Source organism: Polypterus senegalus, chromosome 13 (genome assembly GCF_016835505.1).
Source record: "Polypterus senegalus isolate Bchr_013 chromosome 13, ASM1683550v1, whole genome shotgun sequence".
In the NCBI taxonomy this organism is placed as follows: Eukaryota; Metazoa; Chordata; class Cladistia; order Polypteriformes; family Polypteridae; genus Polypterus; species Polypterus senegalus.
The window spans coordinates 116039093-116060135 of NC_053166.1; the positions used below are offsets into that span (position 1 = coordinate 116039093).

Here is a 21043-nt window from a genome sequence, read left to right on the forward strand (position 1 = left end):
ACTCACACATGCCTCAAAACTCCCTCATTCTAAGCAAGTTTGCAGTCACCAATTTTTCAGTCAACATGTCTTTGGATTAAGGGAGGAATACTGCAGCATTAGGGAAAAGTATGTGAGCTGCACACAGACAGTGAGATATGGGCTAAGAATCAACCCACTTTTCTGGAACTGTGAAACAGCTACACAAATCACTGCACAACCAAGTTGCTTTAAAATCAGAAACCAATTATCAAATTTGTTATAACAGTCAGAAGAAGAAGAAGAGTTCATGTAGTCTGTAGCTGAAGTTAACTAGGTTGTGTGGTACTTTTTTTTTTAAAGAAGAAGTATATAAAAAAGTTTATGTATTACACAGTGAAAACATTAAAATATTGATATTTTTCTATATATTTTTTGTTTTTTGCACTGTTTTCAGATTACGCCATTCCTTGTGTTCACATTTTGCATTTCTTTTTTAATACTGTTGTTAATTAAATGCCTGATAAGATGAAATATTTTATCTTTACTGAAGCTATGTTGGTCTTTTTGGAATATGCTCAGAAAACTGTCTTCCCTTTGCAAAATAATAATACAGACAAGTAAAGAAAGTATCTATCTTACATCTATCAATGTAATAGTGTGTCAGTGATGAAACACTTTTCTGAACATTAGCAGAAATAAGCACCATTGAAAAGTGTGGCCACGTAAAACCTTCTCACAATTTACTAAGTTTTATCACTTTTAAACAATAAAGTCTGTCATTTAGTTTATTACTGTCAAATCTGTTAACAATTTTCAAACATGCATGTATTCAATGATTTACATTTTTCTGTTCATGCATGTTCATACTCTTTTTATACTTAGAAAGCTTACTACAAAAGCATAATGTTTACTACAATTTGTGGGAACAGAAAAAAATAAAAACATTTAAAATGATTTATGTTCCATGAAGTCCATTTGCTGTATTAACTTTATTCACTCAAAGTTAGTTTAAAATTATCTAATATTTTATTTATACTGAGGACTGCTTAAGCAGAGTTAGGTTGCTTTCTCATAGGAATGATAACAATGGAAACAAATTTGTGACTCTAAAAAATCTGGAGAAGAAAACAAAAAAACATATGTTATCTTCATGCAATAATTTCTTGAACCTTAATTCTCTGTATAGTGTCATGGAAACTGGAGTCAATCCTGGCAGCATCAGGCACAAGGCAACAGGAAACCCTGAACAACAGGCTAGTTCTTTATTGGGTATGTTAATGAATATGTTACAACTGGGCTAATTACAAGTTGCCAATACACCCAAAATCATGTTTTTGAAAAGTAGGTGGAATCAGAGACCTACAAATATCTACTGATCTATTAATAAATACAATTTATTCTTAAAGAATTAAATATGTAACAACAAATAAACTGCTCAAAAAAAATTAAAGGATGATTTGAAAACACATCAGATCTCCATGGGTAAAAAAATCACGCTGGATATCTATACTGATATAAACTGGGTAATGTGTTAGGAACAAAAGGATGCCACATCGTTTAATAGAAATGAAATTTATCAACCTACAGAGGGCTTAATTCTAAGACACCGCAAAAATCAAAGTGAAAAAATGATGCAGCAGTTTTGCTGAAATTTCATTGCAGCAACTCAAAATAGTACTCAGTAGCTTGTATGGCCCCCACGTGCTTGTATGCATGCCTGACAATGTCGGGGCATGCTCCTAATTAGACACAGATGGTGTCCTGGGAGATCTCCTCCCAGATTTGGACCAGGGCATCACTGAGCTCCTGGACAGTCTGAGGTGCAACATGGTAGCGTCGGATGGACCGAAACATAATGTCCCAGAGGTGTTCTATTGGATTTAGGTCAGGCGAGCACAGGGGCCAGTCAATGGGATCAATTCCTTTGTCCTCCAGGAACTGCCTGCATACTCTGCATGTTTTGGGGGTTGTCTCATTGTTGCCCCTCTAGTGCAACTGTTATTAATTTCATTAACACCAAAGCAGCTGAAACTGTTTAACAACCCCCTCTACTACTTAACTGATCAGATCAATATCCCAAAAGTTTTATTGACTTGATGCTATATTCTGATTAAAAAGTGTTCCTTATGTAATGGATCACAGAAATGGATGGTTGTCCCGGCCGGGACTGGTGCCTTTCCATTAATCAGCTGGGAGGACAATGTGACGATGGAGGGAAACTTTGTTTCAAAACTATATGCCATCCCTAACCCACTAGATGGCAGCATTCTTGAGTTCCAGGACCCATTCTGATACCACAATGAGTTATGGGACTTGTAGTGCAGTAAGGCAGCCCTGCTGAGATCCATGGGTGCTACAGGGAGCTGTGCTCACTGTTTTAGGGAACTTCCAATTGACCTAGAAGTACTTCTTTTTTTTTTTTTTTTAATTTATTTATTAATTTTATTACAATCAATACATAGCAATCAAGTTTTTACAAAAAAAAGAATTATGTTAAGAACAGATCGATCCCCACCCTTGAGAGAGAGAGCAAGCTAAACGGTGTAAAATTTAAGGCTTGTAAAAATACCTAAATTAATAAATTCTCTGTGCTTTATAAACTTATTTTAAAATATTACTGATTAGATCCTGCCATGTTTTGAAAAAAGTCTGTACAGATCCTCTAACTGAGTATTTGATTTTTTCCAATTTTAAATAGTATAACACATCAGTTTCCCACTGACTTAAAGAGGAGAGTTTGGGTTCTTCCAGTTTATCAGAATAAGTCTGCGTGCCAACAGTGTAGTGAATGCAATCATAATTTGTTTGTCCTTCTCCACTTTAAGACCCTCTGGAAGAACCCCAAACACAGCTGTTAATGGGTTAGGAGGGATTGTGAGTCCAAGGCTGTCTGAGAGGTAATTAAAAATTTTTGTCCAGAATAATGTTAATTTGGTGCAGGCCCAGAACATGTGACCTAGTGAGGCTGGGGCTTGGTTGCAACGTTCGCAGGTTGGATCATGCCCTGGAAACATTTTGGAGAGTTTTAGTCGAGACAGATGTGCTCGATATATAATTTTGAGTTGTATAATTGTATGCTTTGCATATGGAGCTTGAGTGAATTCTCTGCATTGCTACTTTCCACTCCTTTTCTGATATATTAATTGAGAGGTCTTTTTCCCAGTGTCCTCTTGGATCTTTGAAAGGAAGGGATTGTAAAATGATTTTATATATTGTAGAGATGGAGTCTAATTCCTCAAAATTGAGCATTATTTTTCCAGCGTGGATGAGGGTGCAAGATGAGGAAAATCTGGAAGGTTCTGTTTAACAAAGTTCCTGATTTGAAGATAGTGAAAGAAATTTGTAGCTGGAATGTTAAATTTGGAATGTAATTGTTCATAGGATGCAAAGACGTTGTCTATATAAAGATCTCTAAGCAAGTTAATTCCAAATTTTTTCCAGATATTAAAACTGCATATGTTTGTGAGGGTTGAAAGAGGTGGTTCTTTTGCAGGGTGCCACAGAAAGAAGCTTCTCCGTCTTAAAATGCTTTCTACATTGGTTCCAGATTCTAAGTGAGTGGAGCACAATTGGGTTATTAGTGTATTGCCGATAACGTGTGTTTATTGGAGCGCAGAGCAGGGAATACAAAGAAGTACTGCAGGATTTTACTTCTATTGCGGTCCATGCCTGTGTATGTTCTTCTATTTGTGTCCAGGTTCTTATCGACTGTATATTTGGCCCAGTAATAAAACTGGAAGTTAGGTAGAGCCATGCCGCCTTCTGCCTTTGTAGGGTCGCTCTTTTGATGCGTGGATGTTTAGAATTCCAAATAAATGAGGTTATTGTTGAATCTAATTGCTTAAAGAACGATTTATTAATGTATATTGGTATGTTTTGAAATAAAAAAAGGAGCTTAGGAAGAATATTCATCTTAACAGTGTTAATTCTTCCAGCTAGTGTGAGATGAAGGGTTGACCATCTATGCAAGTCTTGTTTAATTTTTTCCATGCAGACGACGAAATTTTGTTGATATAGAACTTTATGTTTACCCCGAGGTATTTAAACTGTTCTGCAATGATAAAAGGTAGGGTGTCTAATCTAATATTATATGCTTGAGAATTCACCGGAAAGAGTACACTTTTATTCAGATTAATTCTGAGACCAGAGAGCTTTTGAAATTCTGTGAGTGCTGCTAAGACTGCAGGCACAGAATTTCCTGGGTCCGATATATACAGTACCATGTCATCTGCATATAATGAGATTTTCTGTTCCAGTCCTTCTCTGCTAATCCCCTTTATCTGATCAGTATTTCGACAATGTATTGCCAGTGGTTCAATGGCAATTGCAAACAGCAGTGGTGACAAAGGGCATCCTTGTCTTGTGCCACGTTCTAGTTTAAAGTAGTCTGAGCAAATGTTATTGATGCAAACTGAAGCTTCTGGATTAGTATACAGTAATTTAATCCATGCACAAGTACTTCTGTCGGGCTATGCTGTGGCACAAGAAGTATTCCCGAGTAAAAGATAAAAGGAGCCACTTGACCTCATTCTGCAAGTCAGAGCTGGGAAGAACAAGGCATCACTTGTGGGAGGAAGAGGAGTTGATTGTGTTTTGTCTTAGTCAGAAAGGTATTGGAAGAATGAAAACCTTTATTTGAAACCATGACTGTGTGTGCATGTCAGTTGTGTCTGGGGATTAGGGCTCTATGGCCGTCTTCCACAGTTATTAAACTCAGGAAATATTAACATTAATGAGATTTTGATTAGATTACAGTTATTACAAATGTATAACTATTTTTGTTTTAAAAACAAAAAAACAAGTAGCAAATCAAATTAAGGGAGTAGGTACAAGCATTATTAAAAATGACTGGAAAAAACTCATTTGTGATAAACAGATTTAAACTGCATATGTCATTTGTTAGAATGAGTAAGCTAATGATTAAACAGAATAGTTTTTGTGCCTGTCTATTTCACAAAAACAGTCTGAAGAAATCATTTTTAATTTATTTAAAGTTTAAGATTTGTTTGCCGTTTAAAGAAAAAAAATAGAAAAACCACAAGGTATTAAGTAAAATCTGAGGAAACCTCAAATTCACATGCTTACAGCGCATACAAAACAGGTGTCATGCCAACTGTAGCCCAAAGCCTCGAGGAAACGGTCACCAGCATCTATCTTGAAGTCACAGCCATGACATTTTGTGCCAAACATCTTCTCATAGTCTGTAAAAAATTAACACCACAAAGAGTATACATTTATGTGCAATATCATTTTGAAAGAAAGAGATGAAATTCAACTAAGTCCCAAAGTAAACCACAGTGTAGGCTGAGATTGGTTTATGTAATGGAAAACATTACAACCTTATAAAAAAAATGACCCAAGTAACCAAATATAATGATTTAATTGGTTTGTGCTTTTGTAGTTGTATATGGGTAATTATGTTTGCAATTGGTAAAAACTGTCCAGATCTTGATGGATTATTTGAAAGTATATTTGGTGTTTTTTCTAATCTCAACTTGCTCCTCTGCCACTTTAGAGATTGTCCAGTTCTTGTTTCTATGTTTGTTTGTATGATTGTTTGCATTTTTAAAAATACCAATTTCAATTCCGTTACACATTTTTAATGGTTCTCTAAAGCTATATAACACACACCCTACATTTAATCTGTAAGAATGCTGTTGGTTTCATTGTAACTTTTAAGAAGTGATTTATTAGTAGCTAACAGTAGTCAAGATTGTACACACAGTTTTTATATTTCAGTTTCTAATGTGTAGAGGAGTCAGATATGCAAGACACTCTGCTTAAGAAACCACTGATATGTACTACAGGAAATATAGCATATTATCTGTACTATTTAGAAACACACATCTACACACAAGGACCTCAGATATCAGAAATAAAATATTTAACCATGTGTAAAGTCAGAAAGTTTTAATATATACATATGTTACTGTGCTAACATACGTATGCATACCTTTCTCACAATATGGTTCTCCTTCCTCCATATAGAAAGCATTGTTTCTTATCGGGGTTTTGCATGCAGCACATACAAAACATTGAACATGCCAAGTCATCTTCAAAGCATGCATGATTTCCTGGAAAACAATAACAGAATTTGCTTCATGAATGTAGCATGGGTCTGAAAATAGATTATATTAAAAAAAAATTATCCATCCACATATAATTTACTGATCCTTTCTTATTCTATTATTTTCTGGGGAATGGAAGCATTTATGGCACTGACCATAAGGAAGGAACCAATGGGTTGAAATGTTAACCATTATAGAACTCACGTATGCACACAGTGTGGCTTTTCAGGCCATTAATTATGTATTTGGCAGGCAGAAGGAAACCCATGTAAACATAAAAAAGATAATGTGTGAAATACATTTTTGACTCAGCCAAGATTTGAAGCTCAGGTATCTGGATTGGCAAAAGAGAACACAGCACTAACCATTTTGCCTCCACACCACCCTTCGAGAATTTATAAAGAATACGTGCAGCTCAGAATGTAAACACACTAGGTAGTATTTCCTTTGGGGACACAAATTTTGCATCACAATACAAAATGATGATGAAAGGCAAATTAGGCACTTGTTGAAGATCTAAAGCTGAAACAAACACATACAATCTTTCTTTTTTAGCTGAAGCCTAGACTCACCTTTGGATTAGTACTAGAAATTACTGTATGTAAACATTATTAGAATGAAAACTATACATTGCGAATTGTAAAAATCTATATACCTGCATGGGGTTGTACTTGAATGGGAAGCATGATGTCTAATGGGTTTGGCCTGACTGTGTTTCTTATTTCTATGTCACATAGTAAGCAATATGCTTGTAGCCATATAGCAGGCACAAACAATACCAAAAACAACTTCGATGTACTGCACATTATGGAGGACTTTCAACTCATCAGTACAAGTGAGCATGGCATGAAGATTATACATAACATGGTGAGGTGTCTATTTCATTTAAATCAAATGAGATTTCTAGCCAATCTGCATAAGTGGGGGAAATACTATTGCTAATCTAATGCTTAAAACAAACAAAAATAGCTTTCATGAGCCTTTTACCAATCAAAATATTTGATTTCCAATCTTTTATTTTACCCTGTGATGGACTGCTGCCCTGTAAAGCTGTTGATCTTGCCTTGCGCTCAATGATCGCCGAGATAGGCCTCAGATTCCCTATGACCCTGCCCTGGATAACTGGGTTAGGAAAATGGATGGATGTTTTATTTTTAAGTGTGGTGTTAACTTTCATTGTATTTTAAATTTTTTAAACATCACTGAATGTGTCTGAGTTTATGTTAAACTTCGATAACACAGATGTCTTCATGTTTTTAGGGGACACAAAATGTTGCTGCCGTTAATTGTTTCTTTGACTTTTTTTATCCTTTTTTGTTATTAAAATAAAAAAGATACATAAAATACATATTTTGTCTTTCGTTAGGTAAAACGGTTAAATAGTACTAACCCTCATTAAACTCACTAAAAAAGTATCAAACTGTTCAAACAAAATTCCCAATAACCCTCAGCCACCAATGGGTAAATACAATAATTTTAACAAATAATGGAAACAACATAATGCAGAAAAAAACAATAAAATTATTAAAAAACAGAAGTAGCTTATTGACTCTAACTTTGTATTTTCAAAGAAATATTTTCACTTTTAATTGTTCATTAGATTGATAACAAAGGCATATATCATTGTTATTTATCAAATGAATTAACACTAGCTTTCAATGGCTGGTTAAAAAGCAAAAGTTAATGTATTTGTGATGTATGGGTTGTGTAAAATGTTTTTTGTCTCTTCATATTTCACATTTTTTAAACTGTTTACATTATTTTTATCTCATACTGTGTATACAGAAATATTCAGAAATACTTACCCCTGTGATTATCTTCTTGCATTTAGCACAGTTGGGTGCATAGCGGCTATCATAACATTTGGTGCAGTAGATAGAACCTCTCTCCTCAAAGAATCCTCCTTCCTCCAAAACAGCCTTACACTGGCAGCAGGTGAACTCTTCTGGGTGCCATGAACGACCTAATGCTACCAGGTAACGACCCCTACATAAATGTAAGAGGAACATAATATAAATTGACTCAGGGCTAAGCACAAAGAAATTAATAGCCATTGTGACTACACATAAATATGGAGAGGATCTCAGAATGTAGCAATAAGCAGACAGGATTCCATTTTATTTTGTATACTTATTGTTTACTGAGAGGGCAATAAGGCTAAAAGTGTATAAATTTGACTTTGCAGCAGGTGCAATCCAGCACTGAAACAACCCGAGTTTCTTTACTAGCAAATGAAATTTCTTGCCAAGATTACTCTTTAACTTCAGTTCTTTTTAAAGACAGCACGAATGGTATATGACAAAAACAACCAGTTTCACTACTTCACCTTTACATTTATTATTTCCAGATAATATATAATTTTAAAAACACCATGTTCTAAAATGCTAATGATTACTTGTTTTAATAGGTATATAAGTGGGGGTAACACAGGTAGTCATGTAATGAAACAGTCATTCTATTCTAAGATCATTATTATTATTGTAATATTTAATAGTTATTTTTTTTAATAATCATCTTAATTTTCAAATAAAAACAAGCATTTGAATAAAGTAATAGATTTGTATATGTGTGAAGTACTATGCTATACAATGGAATGTGAGCACTGGAATGTACAACCACAATTCTAAAAGAGCTGGGATGCTTAGTAAAATGTAAATAAAAACAGAATGCAATGATTTGTAAATCTCATAAACCCATACTTTATTCACAATATAATACAGAATATATATCAAATGCTGAAAGTGTGAAAATGTACCATTTTACGAAAAGAATAAGATCATGTTGAATTTGATGGCAGCAACACATCTCAAAAAATTTGGGCCAGGCCCATGTTGAACACTGTGTAGCATCCCAACAGTCAATAAACATCTGGGAACTGAGGAGACCATTTGCTGGACTTTTGGGAGAGGAATTTTGTGCCATTCTTGTATGATATAGGATTCTAGCTGCTCAACAGTCCTGGGTCATCTTTGTCGTATTTTTCGTTTCATGAAGCGCCAAATGTATTCAATTGGTGAATGGTCTGGACTGCAGGCCAGCCAGTTCAGCACAGGGACTCATCTACTACAAAGCCATACTGTTGTAATAGAGGCAGTATGCAGTTTAGCATCATCTTGCTGAAATATGCAAGGTCTTCCCAGAAAAAGAGTTGTCTGGATGGGATCATATGTTGCTCTAAAACCTGTATATGCAGTACTTTCCAGCATTGATGATGCCTTTCCAGATGTGCAAGCTGCCAATTCCACGGGCACTAATGCACCCATATAACATCGCAGATACAGGCTTTTGAACTGAGTGCTGATAACAGATAATAGTCCGGAGGATGTGGCTTCCATCTTCGATTTGTCTGACCACAGACCATTTTCTACTTTGTCTCGGCCCATTTTAATTGAATTTTGTCCAAGAGAAGAAGGCAGCATTTCTGGATCATGTTCATATATGGCTTCCTCTTTGTATGATAAAGCTTTAACCTGCATTTTTGGATGGCATGGCCAACTATGTTCACAGACCATGATTTCTGGAAGTGTTCCTGATCTGATTCAGTGATCTTCATGACAGAATCATGCCTGGTTTTAATGCAGTGCCGCCTGAGGGCCTGAAGATCACAGGCATCCAATATTGATTTTCGTCCATGTTACTTGCGCACAGAGATTTCTCTAGATTCTTGGAATCTTTTGATGATAATACATAATGCAGATGATGAGACATTTAAAGTCTTTGCAATTTTATGTTGAGGAACATTATTATGAAATTGTTCCACAATTTGTAGATGCAGTGTTTTTGCAGATTGGTGAACCTCTGCCCATCTTTACTTCTGAGAGACCCAGCCTCTGTAAGATGCTCTTTTCATACCCAATCATGTAACTGACCTGTTGCCAATTCACCTAATTACAGTAGTTGGAAAATGCTCATCCAGCTTTTTTTTTGTACCACTTACTTTTCCAGCCTTTTGTTTCCTCTATCTCAACTTTTTGAGACATGTCATCAAATTCAAACTAAGCTAAGAATTTTCTAGAAATAGTAAAATGTCTCACTTTCAACATTTGATATATTTTCTATGTTCTACTGTGAATAAAATAGGGGTTTATGGGATTTGCAATTGACTATATTCTGTTTTTATTTACATTTTACACCGGATTCCAACTTTTATGGGACAATTCACATAATCCTCTACCAAAAACTTACTAGTACAGTATTGCTATTACTTTTTAAATTCTTTTGATAAATACAAAGTAGACACTTCAGCTTAATTTTAATATTTTTTAAATTTCTTACATTGAAAACCCAATTTGTTCTGTGATATTTTATATTGTTGGTTAAGTTGTTGTTAGAATTGCTTTATTAATTGCAACGTATGATTTTAAATGCATTAGTTATTACATCTTTTCACTTGTGACAATCAACTTTTGTTACCTGTCCTAATACAACTGCCAAACATACAAGCCCTAGTTCTTTTAGGTTTTTTTTTTTTGGTCTGCTCTTCACTTTTTTTCCACCTTCTGCTATTCATCTCATGGCTGTATACGTGATGGTTTTTAGACTGACTTAAGATATGTCCCATCATCTTAGCCTCCTTTCTGTGATTATATTCTGCACCCCTGAAGTTTTCCCTTTTTAATACCTCTTTATTTTTTAATGTGGTTGAGATGGGGTAGGCATCATTGATGACACACATTTAGCTAGTTCCATATTACTTGTGACTTCCCGATTTGTGTACTTTCTTGGAAAGTAGTTCCTGCTTTGCATAGATGTGCAATCACTATCTTCAGCTGTCACACTTCCCAGGTAAGTAAACTAATCTATGCTTTCTATTGCACTTTCCCTTGAAATTACCCCCTTTAATTAAGCATTACCTCACATACAAGTAGATAAGGGAAAAAAGAAAATTATTAACCACAATTATTTTTGTGAGAAATAATCAGCAAACAAAACTCCATGACTGTCAAAGGACTACAACAAATTCAATCAATTACTCTTTACCATAAAGATTCTAAAATGAAAGCTATTATAGACTTGTAAGCTCATCTCCTATGTATAATGTTATGTCCAGGGAGTGCTTCAGGCCTGATGGGTGACAGATGTCAGATTGTTTGTTTTCTCCCAATGCATTAATATACTAAATGGTTTGTAAATAATTACTAAAATACTATTGTCCATTCAAGGTCTTGATATAAACATAGCAAAAATAGGCAGCTATCAGAGAACAACTTCTTCTAACTCACTAGATAGGTCATAATCAATTTTTTACCTTTCACACTATCTAGCTCACAGTCCATAAAAATGTCACATGAAAAATAACCAGATACTGATGACTTTATATCACTATTATTAGCACAAAGGAGAAATACAGCTGCTACAATGTATGCTACACTGGAAAAAAAGATTCAAAAGTAAATTCTTTAGTTTGAAATATATTAAATAGTTAAACAGATAGATAAAGGAAAGAATATTTTATGAAACAATTTTAACTCAATTCTACAAATTTTATATATTTTCACTACCAAATTGAGGAGACAAGCAATAATTTAATACGCGAAACCACATTTAATTTCTTTCTGTATTATCACTGCTTGGGGTGTCAGCAAAAAGATATGCTTAGTACTTCACCAAAAGTTTTTATATCCAAAACAAAAAAATAAATTTAGTTTAATCTTCTTATCAACTTCAAACAGAAAGGAGAATTCAATGGTAACTACTATCCCTCCATCTCATTATCTTTTCGCTATTCCAATAACCCACCAACTCACCTAATGATCTTGTTGCAGTGAGCACACACTGGTGTCCGGCCAGGATCACCTGGTGCCTGCTGTGCTGCCTGCACAATTGAGCTGCGGTTCTGCATTGGAGTAGGCTGGGCAAGTTGGCTATGCTGGGTCATTACAGTAGTTGTCTTATCAGGACGGTATCGTTCAGCAAAATCTGTATCTGTCACCCATGGGGGTCGGCAGGAAGGCATAGGTGAAGTTCCAGGAGGTCTTGTAGTTCCTTTGCCTGATAAAGTTCAGGGGAAAAGTAAAGATGTAATAGGACTGTGCTCAAAAGACTTTGAAAACATCCCGAAATCCCCAATTAATCAATATTACATAATATTAAAGATAAACAATGATTAAAATCAGAAATGCACAATGCAATTTTAAGACATGTTAAAATCAGGAATCTAAACTGTAAGCACTTGATAAAGGAATTCTATAATTGTGTGGAATCCCAATACAGGAGAAAAAGATTAGCAGGGGTTAAAAGAACACTTTCTTTCTATTACATTTTATGAATGAAATTACTTTTCCTATTTGATCAGTGAGCAGCTGATAAAATGTGCATCAATTCATTCCATAATACGTTGTTTACTTTAGTTGGAAATCGTGCATGTCTCACCATTACATTTAAAGAAAATAATTATCATTCAGTATCTTAGGGGATACTGAGAACATGGAACAGGTCTCCAATAAACATTTTGTGGTCATAACAGAAGATAATAAATTTCATGTAGTCATAAACCTGTAAATCTGTCCTGGGTATGACACTGAACTGCATCTGGCCTCCAACTTGCAGGAAATACTTGGAGGCTAGTAGCAGGATTGATACTCCAAAAGCTCCAAGCCACAATAAAAACTTCACACAGCTCTGAAACAGCAGATCCTTTCTGCTCTCTGTGGGAGTCGCTCTGCTGCAGCTGCACATAGGAAGATTGCTTGCATTATGAAGACGACTGGTATTAAACCCTCGGGAGCCTTATCCCTGGAAGAGTCAAAACCACCGGAGAGCCAATGGCGTCAGTCCTGTTGGGGATTGGTACTGATGTGGTGCTGAGGAGTCGCCTTCTACACGGCAGCACTCAGGTCCCAATTTGAGGCAGCCCATCCAGGTAGGTGTGCAGAATTTCTTGTCTCTCCAGCATGTGCTGTTGGAGGAGCTGCGTAAATCTCCCAGCTCAAGCCAAGGCTCCTTATCTGCGTGTGAGGCGAGTTGTCTGGAGTTGTAAAGGGTAATAAATACAGTATATCATTACTTGGAATACATGCATTTCATGTGTGTTCCATGTCTACAAAGGTCTGGGTAAGTGTAGGATGAAAGGAAATCCAAGAAATGCTGAACACATACCTAATGCATAAACTTTTTCTATGTTATACTAATAATGACCTGAAGTGTATAATGTGTGTACATTTTGGCTACTTTTAAATGTTAGCGTTTGTTTTGTATTATTCAGTTTTATTCTGTCATTGATGTTCACGTGGTACAACGACCTTGCCTCTCTCTCTCTGTTGATGGCATTTATCTCCATTCTTTTTACTAGAGCAGTGCTGTTGCTGATGCCTGCTCAGAACTATTTGATGTCCCGTGACCGCTATCAGACTGGACAAAGGCAGGACAGTAGCAACAGACAGCTTCTTCACAGAAATTTCTTCGGCTACCGATAATTCTCTTTCCAATCAGCTTCTGAGGTGTGATTCCCCACTCAGATGCAGTGATATAAATACTCTGAGTGGTGAGAGTAATATGGAAAAAGATCCGCTGTGGCAACCCCTAATGGGAGCAGCTGAAAGGAGAAAAAGAAGGTGCAGTGAGAGTAACAATGCTAAAGCAGCTATGGTATTTAGAATACTTTGGCTATTCCCTGGACCATTATATTGTTACAAGTTAATTACAATCAGATGCCTTAAACTAATAAACAATATGCAGTTAGTTTCAGTGTATATGATAAAGCCACGTCAGGGATGTGGATCTAAAAAAGAAAGGGTAACCACACTGGAACAGTAGCACTGCTTTGACGCTGGGTGCCGCCAATTTGCAAAACCGAGCGGAGAACTTGCGTATGCCAGGGTATGAGCTACCGTGGAAATGTGTGTGGCTTTAAGCCAAGTTTAGGTTTTATACATTGCGATTTGAGCGTGGAAACATTCGCACGGAACATTTTTGTGCGTATGCATCATTTATAAATGAGGCCCCAGGTCATTATTTGTATAACATGGAAAAAGTTTCTGCATTTGCATTACCTTTCATCCTACACTTACCTAGATCTTTGTAGACAAGGAACACACATGAAATGAATGTATTCCAAATAACAATATACTGTATTATTTACCATATACAACTCCAGGCACCTCACTTCACATGCAGATAAGGAGCTTGGCTCGAGCTGGGAGAGTTTTTTGCTCGAGTTGAGTGTCATCAAGGCTGGGGATGGGACAGCAGGCTGCTTGCTGCTTGTGCTGATTGACGCATTTACAGTACAAAAAAAGACACTGATGGAGAGGTGTGAAGAGATTTAACGTAGGCCGGGATAACAAGCATTTTTGTAGGCTTCAGGAAATCTAGGACTTCTTGGGCACAGCCATCAGTAGTATGTCTGTCTACGGGACAGAGTGTCGACCTTGTCAAGAGTATTAGTTACCCCAGCAGCGACATTCATGTCTCTGGTGACTCTTCTTATTAAGTCAGTAGACAGACTGGGAAAGCATGGGGTGGTCATGAGGGTGCTGAAAAGGGGTGTGGGGCACTCCCAATACCTTTGAAGAAGGACGATGGTCCAAGTCTTTAGAGTCCTGGTGCATCCTATTTTGCTATAAGGCATGGACGCTATCCAGTGACCTGAGACAAAGACTGGACTCCTTCAATACTATGTCTCTTCAGGGAATCCTTGGGTACCGCTGGCTTGACTTTGTGTCAAACGAATGGTTGCTCATGTAATCACGAACGAGGCACATTATCTGAATTGTGAGGGAGTGTCAGTTACAGCACTACAGCCATTATTCCCGGAGGGTGATTGTGCTCACAGGATCATCATTGTTGAGGACCTGAGTGGCTGGACCAGGCCAAGGGAATGCTCACGTAACACCTCGCTGAAGCAGACACATGGTCATTTCCAAGGGGTGGGACTGGACCGCTTGTCTGCTTTGGGGGGGGTTGCCAACTAGGATACCAAGCTGTTTCGTTGTGTGGTGGGTGCTGCAAAACGCTGTACCAGTTTATGCTCCCCAGCTTGACCTGACGGAATAAATGTATGAAAAGTACTAACTCTCAACAACACGGACAGCAGCAAAATCTGACAAGTTTTTTAGGTCCCAATGTTCTGATGTTTATGACATTTGGTAAACTTCAAGCAAATGTGTTGGGTCCGTTCAGTTTTCATTGAAATTTATCAAATTGGGCTTGTTCTACAATTTCTGAAATTTCAAAAGCTCCCATTAAAAATCACTGGTGAATTTTCAAAATCACCCGTCTTAAAACATAAATATTCTGTGCAACTTTAATTACTGATTGATTTACTTTTTTTTTACATTTTTCTTCAGAAAGGTTACTTCAACTTGTATATTTCAATAACATGTACGTTTTGATAAGTTATATTGTGGATTTGTTTTACTGTTAGGAGTGGCTATCAGAAGGACCTCAACAGACATTTTAACTATTCACTAGATACATTTTACAAAAATTATGTGTAAAAATTAACTATGATTAACCATCAACATTCCACAGCTAGCAGCTAATCACAGCATATTAATGAATACAATTTTTACATCACTTTAATTGGATTTTGGTTTCTATGCAAGCGATTTAAAAAAAAATAACTGACCTGCTCTTGCATGTTGAAATGGAGCGATATGACTAGATGTGGATAATGTGACACAGGTAAAAGAATGATATTGTTTACTATTGTCCAGTGCTGGTCACAACCCACTTCCATTAAAGCATAAACTTTATAAGCTCCATTCTGAATGAAAACATGAGACACATTTTTTTCTCAGCCATCACTACAAACTACATGGGGTAAGTAACATTAAAAAAAATAGCACTTATGGGTAGAGTATGCCATTAGGAAGGAAAAAAAAGCAAAAATAAAAACATTTCAATGAGATTCTGACATTTCAAAACACAACAGAATGTGCACTTCACTCCCTGTTCATCTTCCACTGAGGCAATCTTTCAGGGCCAGAGGTATGGATTCCAAAATGCGGCTGCAAGAATTATTACAAGAACAAGAAAATATGAACACATAACTCCAGTTCTTAAATCCTTACACTGGCTCCCGGTTTAATTTAGGGCAGATTTCAAAATCCTCCTTTTAACATATAAAGCATTAAATGGCGAGGTCCGCTTACTTGTCTGAACTTATCATGACTTACAAACCTGAGCGCACATTAAGATCTCAAGATGCCGGTCTGCTTATGATTCCAAGGATTAATAAAATTACAGTGGGAGGTCGAGCTTTTAGTTACAGGGCCCCTAAACTGTGGAATGGTCTTCCTGCTTCTATAAGAGATGCCCCTTCAGTCCCAGCCTTTAAATCTCGGCTGAAGACTCACTACTTCAGTTTAGCATATTCTGACTAGAGCTGCTGATTAACTGTACATACTGCATCTCTGTTGTTAGTCATTAGCACTAAAACATAAGCAACATGACTGTTATAATTTGTTACTAACCCTCACCTATTCCGTTTCTGTTCTCGGTACTCAAATGTGGCAATTGGTGCCACGGCCCACCTGCCAAGTTGTTTGCCTGCCTGTGGTAAAGTCATCCCTGATGGAGGATCACAGGAATCATGGGAAAAAGGGGTCCATTCATCAGATTGGCTGGCTGAGCAACGTTTCAGCCGTGGAATGGTCAAATGGGGTGGCAGCTTGATGGATGAGGTCTCCAGGACTCTAAAAATATCCAAACCTTATTACGTGATATCATCTACTGTTAAATTCTGCTCCGTACTTCTAAAATTTGTATTATTATGCTGTATTAAGGATTTGTTGTGTTGTGTGTATTGTATTGTATTGACCAACCTTCTTTTGACACCAACTGCACGCCCAACCTACCTGGAAAGGGGTCTCTCTTTGAACTGCCTTTCCCAAGGTTTCTTCCATTTTCCTACAAGGTTTTTTGGGAGTTTTTCCATGTCTTCTCAGAGAGTCAAGGCTGGGGGGCTTTCAAGAGGCAGGGCCTGTTAAAGTCCATTGCGGCACTTCCTGTGTGATTTTGGGCTATACAAAAATAAACTATTGTATTGTATTGTATCTCAGACGGTTATTGCCCAACACCGTTATTGACGTTAATAAATGTTGATTCCGTCAATTGTAACTTAAAATGTCACACTTCAGACAGATCTCACATGCTGCTGCCATTATCTTAGTGCAAGTGTGTACTTTGGTGGTCTAGCAAGGGAAAGACTGAACATGTGTGTTGCATCATCAAGTGACAAGAGTTAAACACATTACAGGCATATACTTAGCCTTAAACAGTTTAAAGTGTAGTAAACTTTAATACAGATTTTTTTTTTATAGCAAAAGCAGAGTAATACAGTTGTCATTTCTGCCTCATAGTGCCAGGTTTCTTAGAGCTTACATGTCCTACCCATGTATTTATGGGCTGACTGAAATCAGTGAGTTTACACACTCAAAAACTTTGTCCTCAGTTCTTTTATTACCATATCTTCATCATACATTAAAAAATTTGATAATTGGTTTGTTGTGGTTCAGTCTACTCTAGTCATGGTTGGACTTTATTGCACTGATTTTTTCATTTTCTGAGTATTTTATTTTAACATGCATACACACAACAAGACACAGAAAGTACAACATGCAGGTGGCTTGGCTGTTTCAAAAACCTACAGATTATTAAAAATACAATGCAGTATAATCAGTTCATTTCAGATTTGTCATTATTATTGGTATAAAGTGCAATGAAGCTCTTATGTGCACTCTTCACCAGGACACTACTATCTGTGTGAATCTCAGTCTATAGACTATGTAAAATAACAACACAGACTTGAGTATGCATGCCTGTTACAAGCCTTGGTGAAACATAACCACTGAAGAAACAGTATTGTAGAAACAAAAGCAGGATGATAAGCAGAACATTGCTTGGAAGTCTGGGGGTTGTCATAACTACACCCACTACTAGCATGTAACATATTTAAACTTTGAAAAAATAATATGAAGAGTCTGTGATATGATGTATTCTTTTCAGTGTGGTTTTGTTGTCACAAGCATATCTCAGAACCCTAGTAGACACGACAAAGTGGATATGTTCACTAAGTTTGAAAGCTCCCCCCCACCGGGACCCTGGTATCCATTAGCTCCATTATATATTAAATGTAAGAGCAGGCCATTTGTTTTTTTTTAATTTATAAAATATGCTTCACTTTAGAACACATTTTCATGTGGCAAATTAATACTGTACCATGATTGTGAAGAAATAACTTTGACATGAAAAATACCAAACTTATTCATTAACAAGCAGTTACCCATTTAAACATTGTTTTACCTAAATTCACATCTGGTTTATCAGCTCCCGGTGCACTTGCAAATGCCTTTATTTCATGCCTATAAAAGAAAGAATTTTGCTTTATTTAGGAAAAAAAGAAGGGTCTAAAGCACTGCTGTTTCACACTTACACAGAAATATAAATAATATTTACTGTACATACAGTATAGCACTTCTTCATTCAACCAATTATACCTACTGTCTTGGTTTGCCTCTTGACGTATATAATTTCACAGTGATGAGCACAACCAGATGATGTTTTCTGCAAATTCAAGTGGGGCCAGAGTATTTGAATAGTATTATTTATTGGTATCATTTTTACATGTCCGTTCCAATACTTCATAGTATATTTTACACATATGTGATAGCATGTACTTCTTGGTAAGGAGTTACACATATGTGATAGCGTGTGCTTCTTGGTAAGGACTTTCTAGGGTTAAAGCTCACCACATTAAAACGGTACATATTTAGATATTTACTTTAGACACCCCACTATGTGGGACCCTGTGTGTGGGAAGATATGGGTCACTTTTAGCAACCCTAGCATAGTGTCACTAACAATGAAGGTCATATCTAACACCAGAACTGATATATGCATGGTTAAAGCCACTGCAAGTTAAAGATTTAATGATTTGGAGTTAGAAGGACAGTCTGTATTCAGAGTGACAGATGTGATGTGCAATGGAAAAGCACTTAGATGTGCTACTTAGGAGGTGGCCAAGTAGATGAATGGGCATAGTCAGCTGACAGAGGTAAAGAAGCCAGGAAGGCATCTGTGATTTTCCTTTAGTGTTGCTATTTTCCTGTATTTACAGAGGGAAAATAAGTATTGAACACATCAACATTTTTCTCAGTAAATATATTTCTAATGGGGCTATTGACATGAAATTTTCACCAGATGTCGGTAACAACCCAAGTAATCCACATACAAAGAAATCAAAACAAATAAGTACAAAAAATTATGTGTAATAAAGTGGAAGGACACAGGGAATAATTATTGGACACACTTACTGAAATGTATTTAATACTTAGTAGAAAAGCCTTTATTGGTAATGACAGAAACTAGTCGCATGCATTGCTCAGGTTTGATTTTGGCCCATTCTTCCACACAAACTCTTCAAATCTTGAATGTTCAGGGGCCTCTTCTATGAACTCTGATCTTCAATTCTTTCCATAGATTTTCAATTAGATTCAAGCTGGGTGATTGACTGGTCCATTCTAGCAGCTTTACAGAGTTTCTTTGGCTGTCTATTTGGGATCATTGTCGTAATGAAATGTCCATCCTTGTTTCATAGTCAGCATCCTGGCAGATGGCAGCAGATTCTTTTCAAGAATGTCCTGGTACATTTCTCTATTCATCTGTCCTTCAATTATTTGAAATCTGCCAGTACCATATGCTGAAAAAACAGTCCCACACCACGATGTTCCCACCTCCAAACTTCACTGTTGGTATGACATCTAAAGAGTTCAATTTTGGTCAGATCTGACCAGACTATATTCTCCTAGCATTTCATTGGCTTGTCCAAATGTTGTACTTTAAACAAGCTTCAAAACGCTTTTTCTTTAGCAGTGGAGTCTTATTCAGTGAGCACAGAGGCCAAGGCTTTCGAGTGCATTATTTTTTTTTTTTTCTTTGAAACAACTTTACCTGCAAATTCCAGGTCTTTCTGAAGCTCTCTGTGAGTGGTCCCTGGCTCCTGGACAACTCTTCCGATTATTCTTTTGACTCCTCTGTCAGAAATCTTGCAAGTAGCACCTGGTCGTGGCCAGTTTATGTTGAAATGTTGTCCTTTCCATTTCTGGATTATGGCTCCAAAGGTGCTCATTGGAACATTCAGAAGTTTAGAAATATGTCTGTAACAAATGCTATCAGTACATTTTGCGATAATAAGGTTGTGAAGGTCTTGAGAGAGCTCTTTGCTTTTACCCATCATGAGTTGCTTCTTGTGTGACATGAGAAACCTTTTATTGGCTGTCATTTGGGACTCAACCAGCTGATATTAATTTGCACTGATAGGGGGCAGGTTTGCTTTCTAAATACTGACAAGATTTCAGTTGGTTTCTTGGCTTTCCACACCTTTTGCATCTCCTTTTCTTCATGTGTTCATTACGTTTCCCTGTGTCATTCCACTTTATTACACATAATTTACAGATTTATTAGTTTTGATTTCTTTATATGTGTGGAATACTTTGGTTGCTACCAACATCTAGTGAAAATTTCATGTCAATAGCCCCATTAGAAATATATTTACTGAGAAAACATTGATGTGTTCAATACTTATTTTCTTTCCCTATGTGCATTAAAGATTGGAACATAAACACACTGATTTAAGGACGGTAATGTCTCCTTGGCATCATTTCAGGAGTACAGAAATTCCTGAAGAGGGCTCTTGTTTCATGAGGTGGATTCATAAAATATTTACACCATTCGCTTTTCTGCACACTTATTTGCGTTACAGATTTAATTTTTTAAATGGATGGATGGATAAACTTACCATTTTTGTACATCGATCTACACTCAATAACCGATAATGACAAATTGAAAACGCATGTAGCAGTGCTACCATTGGTTAGAACTGCATCTCCCAGCAGTCCTTGCAGGGCTGTTGGGGGCAAAGGTGGCCAGAGGGGTTCAAAAGGAGGGCAGGGGACGAAGAGGAAGAAAAAAGTTTTGTTTTGGTCGTTTTGTGCTTGTATTTATCTGTGGAACTGCCTGTCGTTTTCCTGCTTTACATCTTCGTGTCCTGGATTGTGTTGTTTGTTGGGGTC

General features: G+C 36.7%; 1 protein-coding gene across 3 annotated transcripts in view; it reads right to left on the bottom strand.

The window, feature by feature from the left end:
* The window catches only part of pdlim7 (PDZ and LIM domain 7), a 259211-nt gene that overhangs the window by 4676 nt on the left and 233492 nt on the right, over nt 1–21043 (bottom strand). For all 3 annotated transcript variants that reach the window (XM_039774500.1, XM_039774499.1, XM_039774501.1), the window contains exons 6-10: nt 18276–18334; nt 11777–12020; nt 7835–8015; nt 5915–6035; nt 5047–5162 (exon numbers count right to left, since the gene is read on the bottom strand). In XM_039774500.1, coding sequence (XP_039630434.1) covers nt 5047–5162; nt 5915–6035; nt 7835–8015; nt 11777–12020; nt 18276–18334 — 721 coding nt within the window. The remainder of the gene's footprint in view (nt 1–5046; nt 5163–5914; nt 6036–7834; nt 8016–11776; nt 12021–18275; nt 18335–21043) is intronic.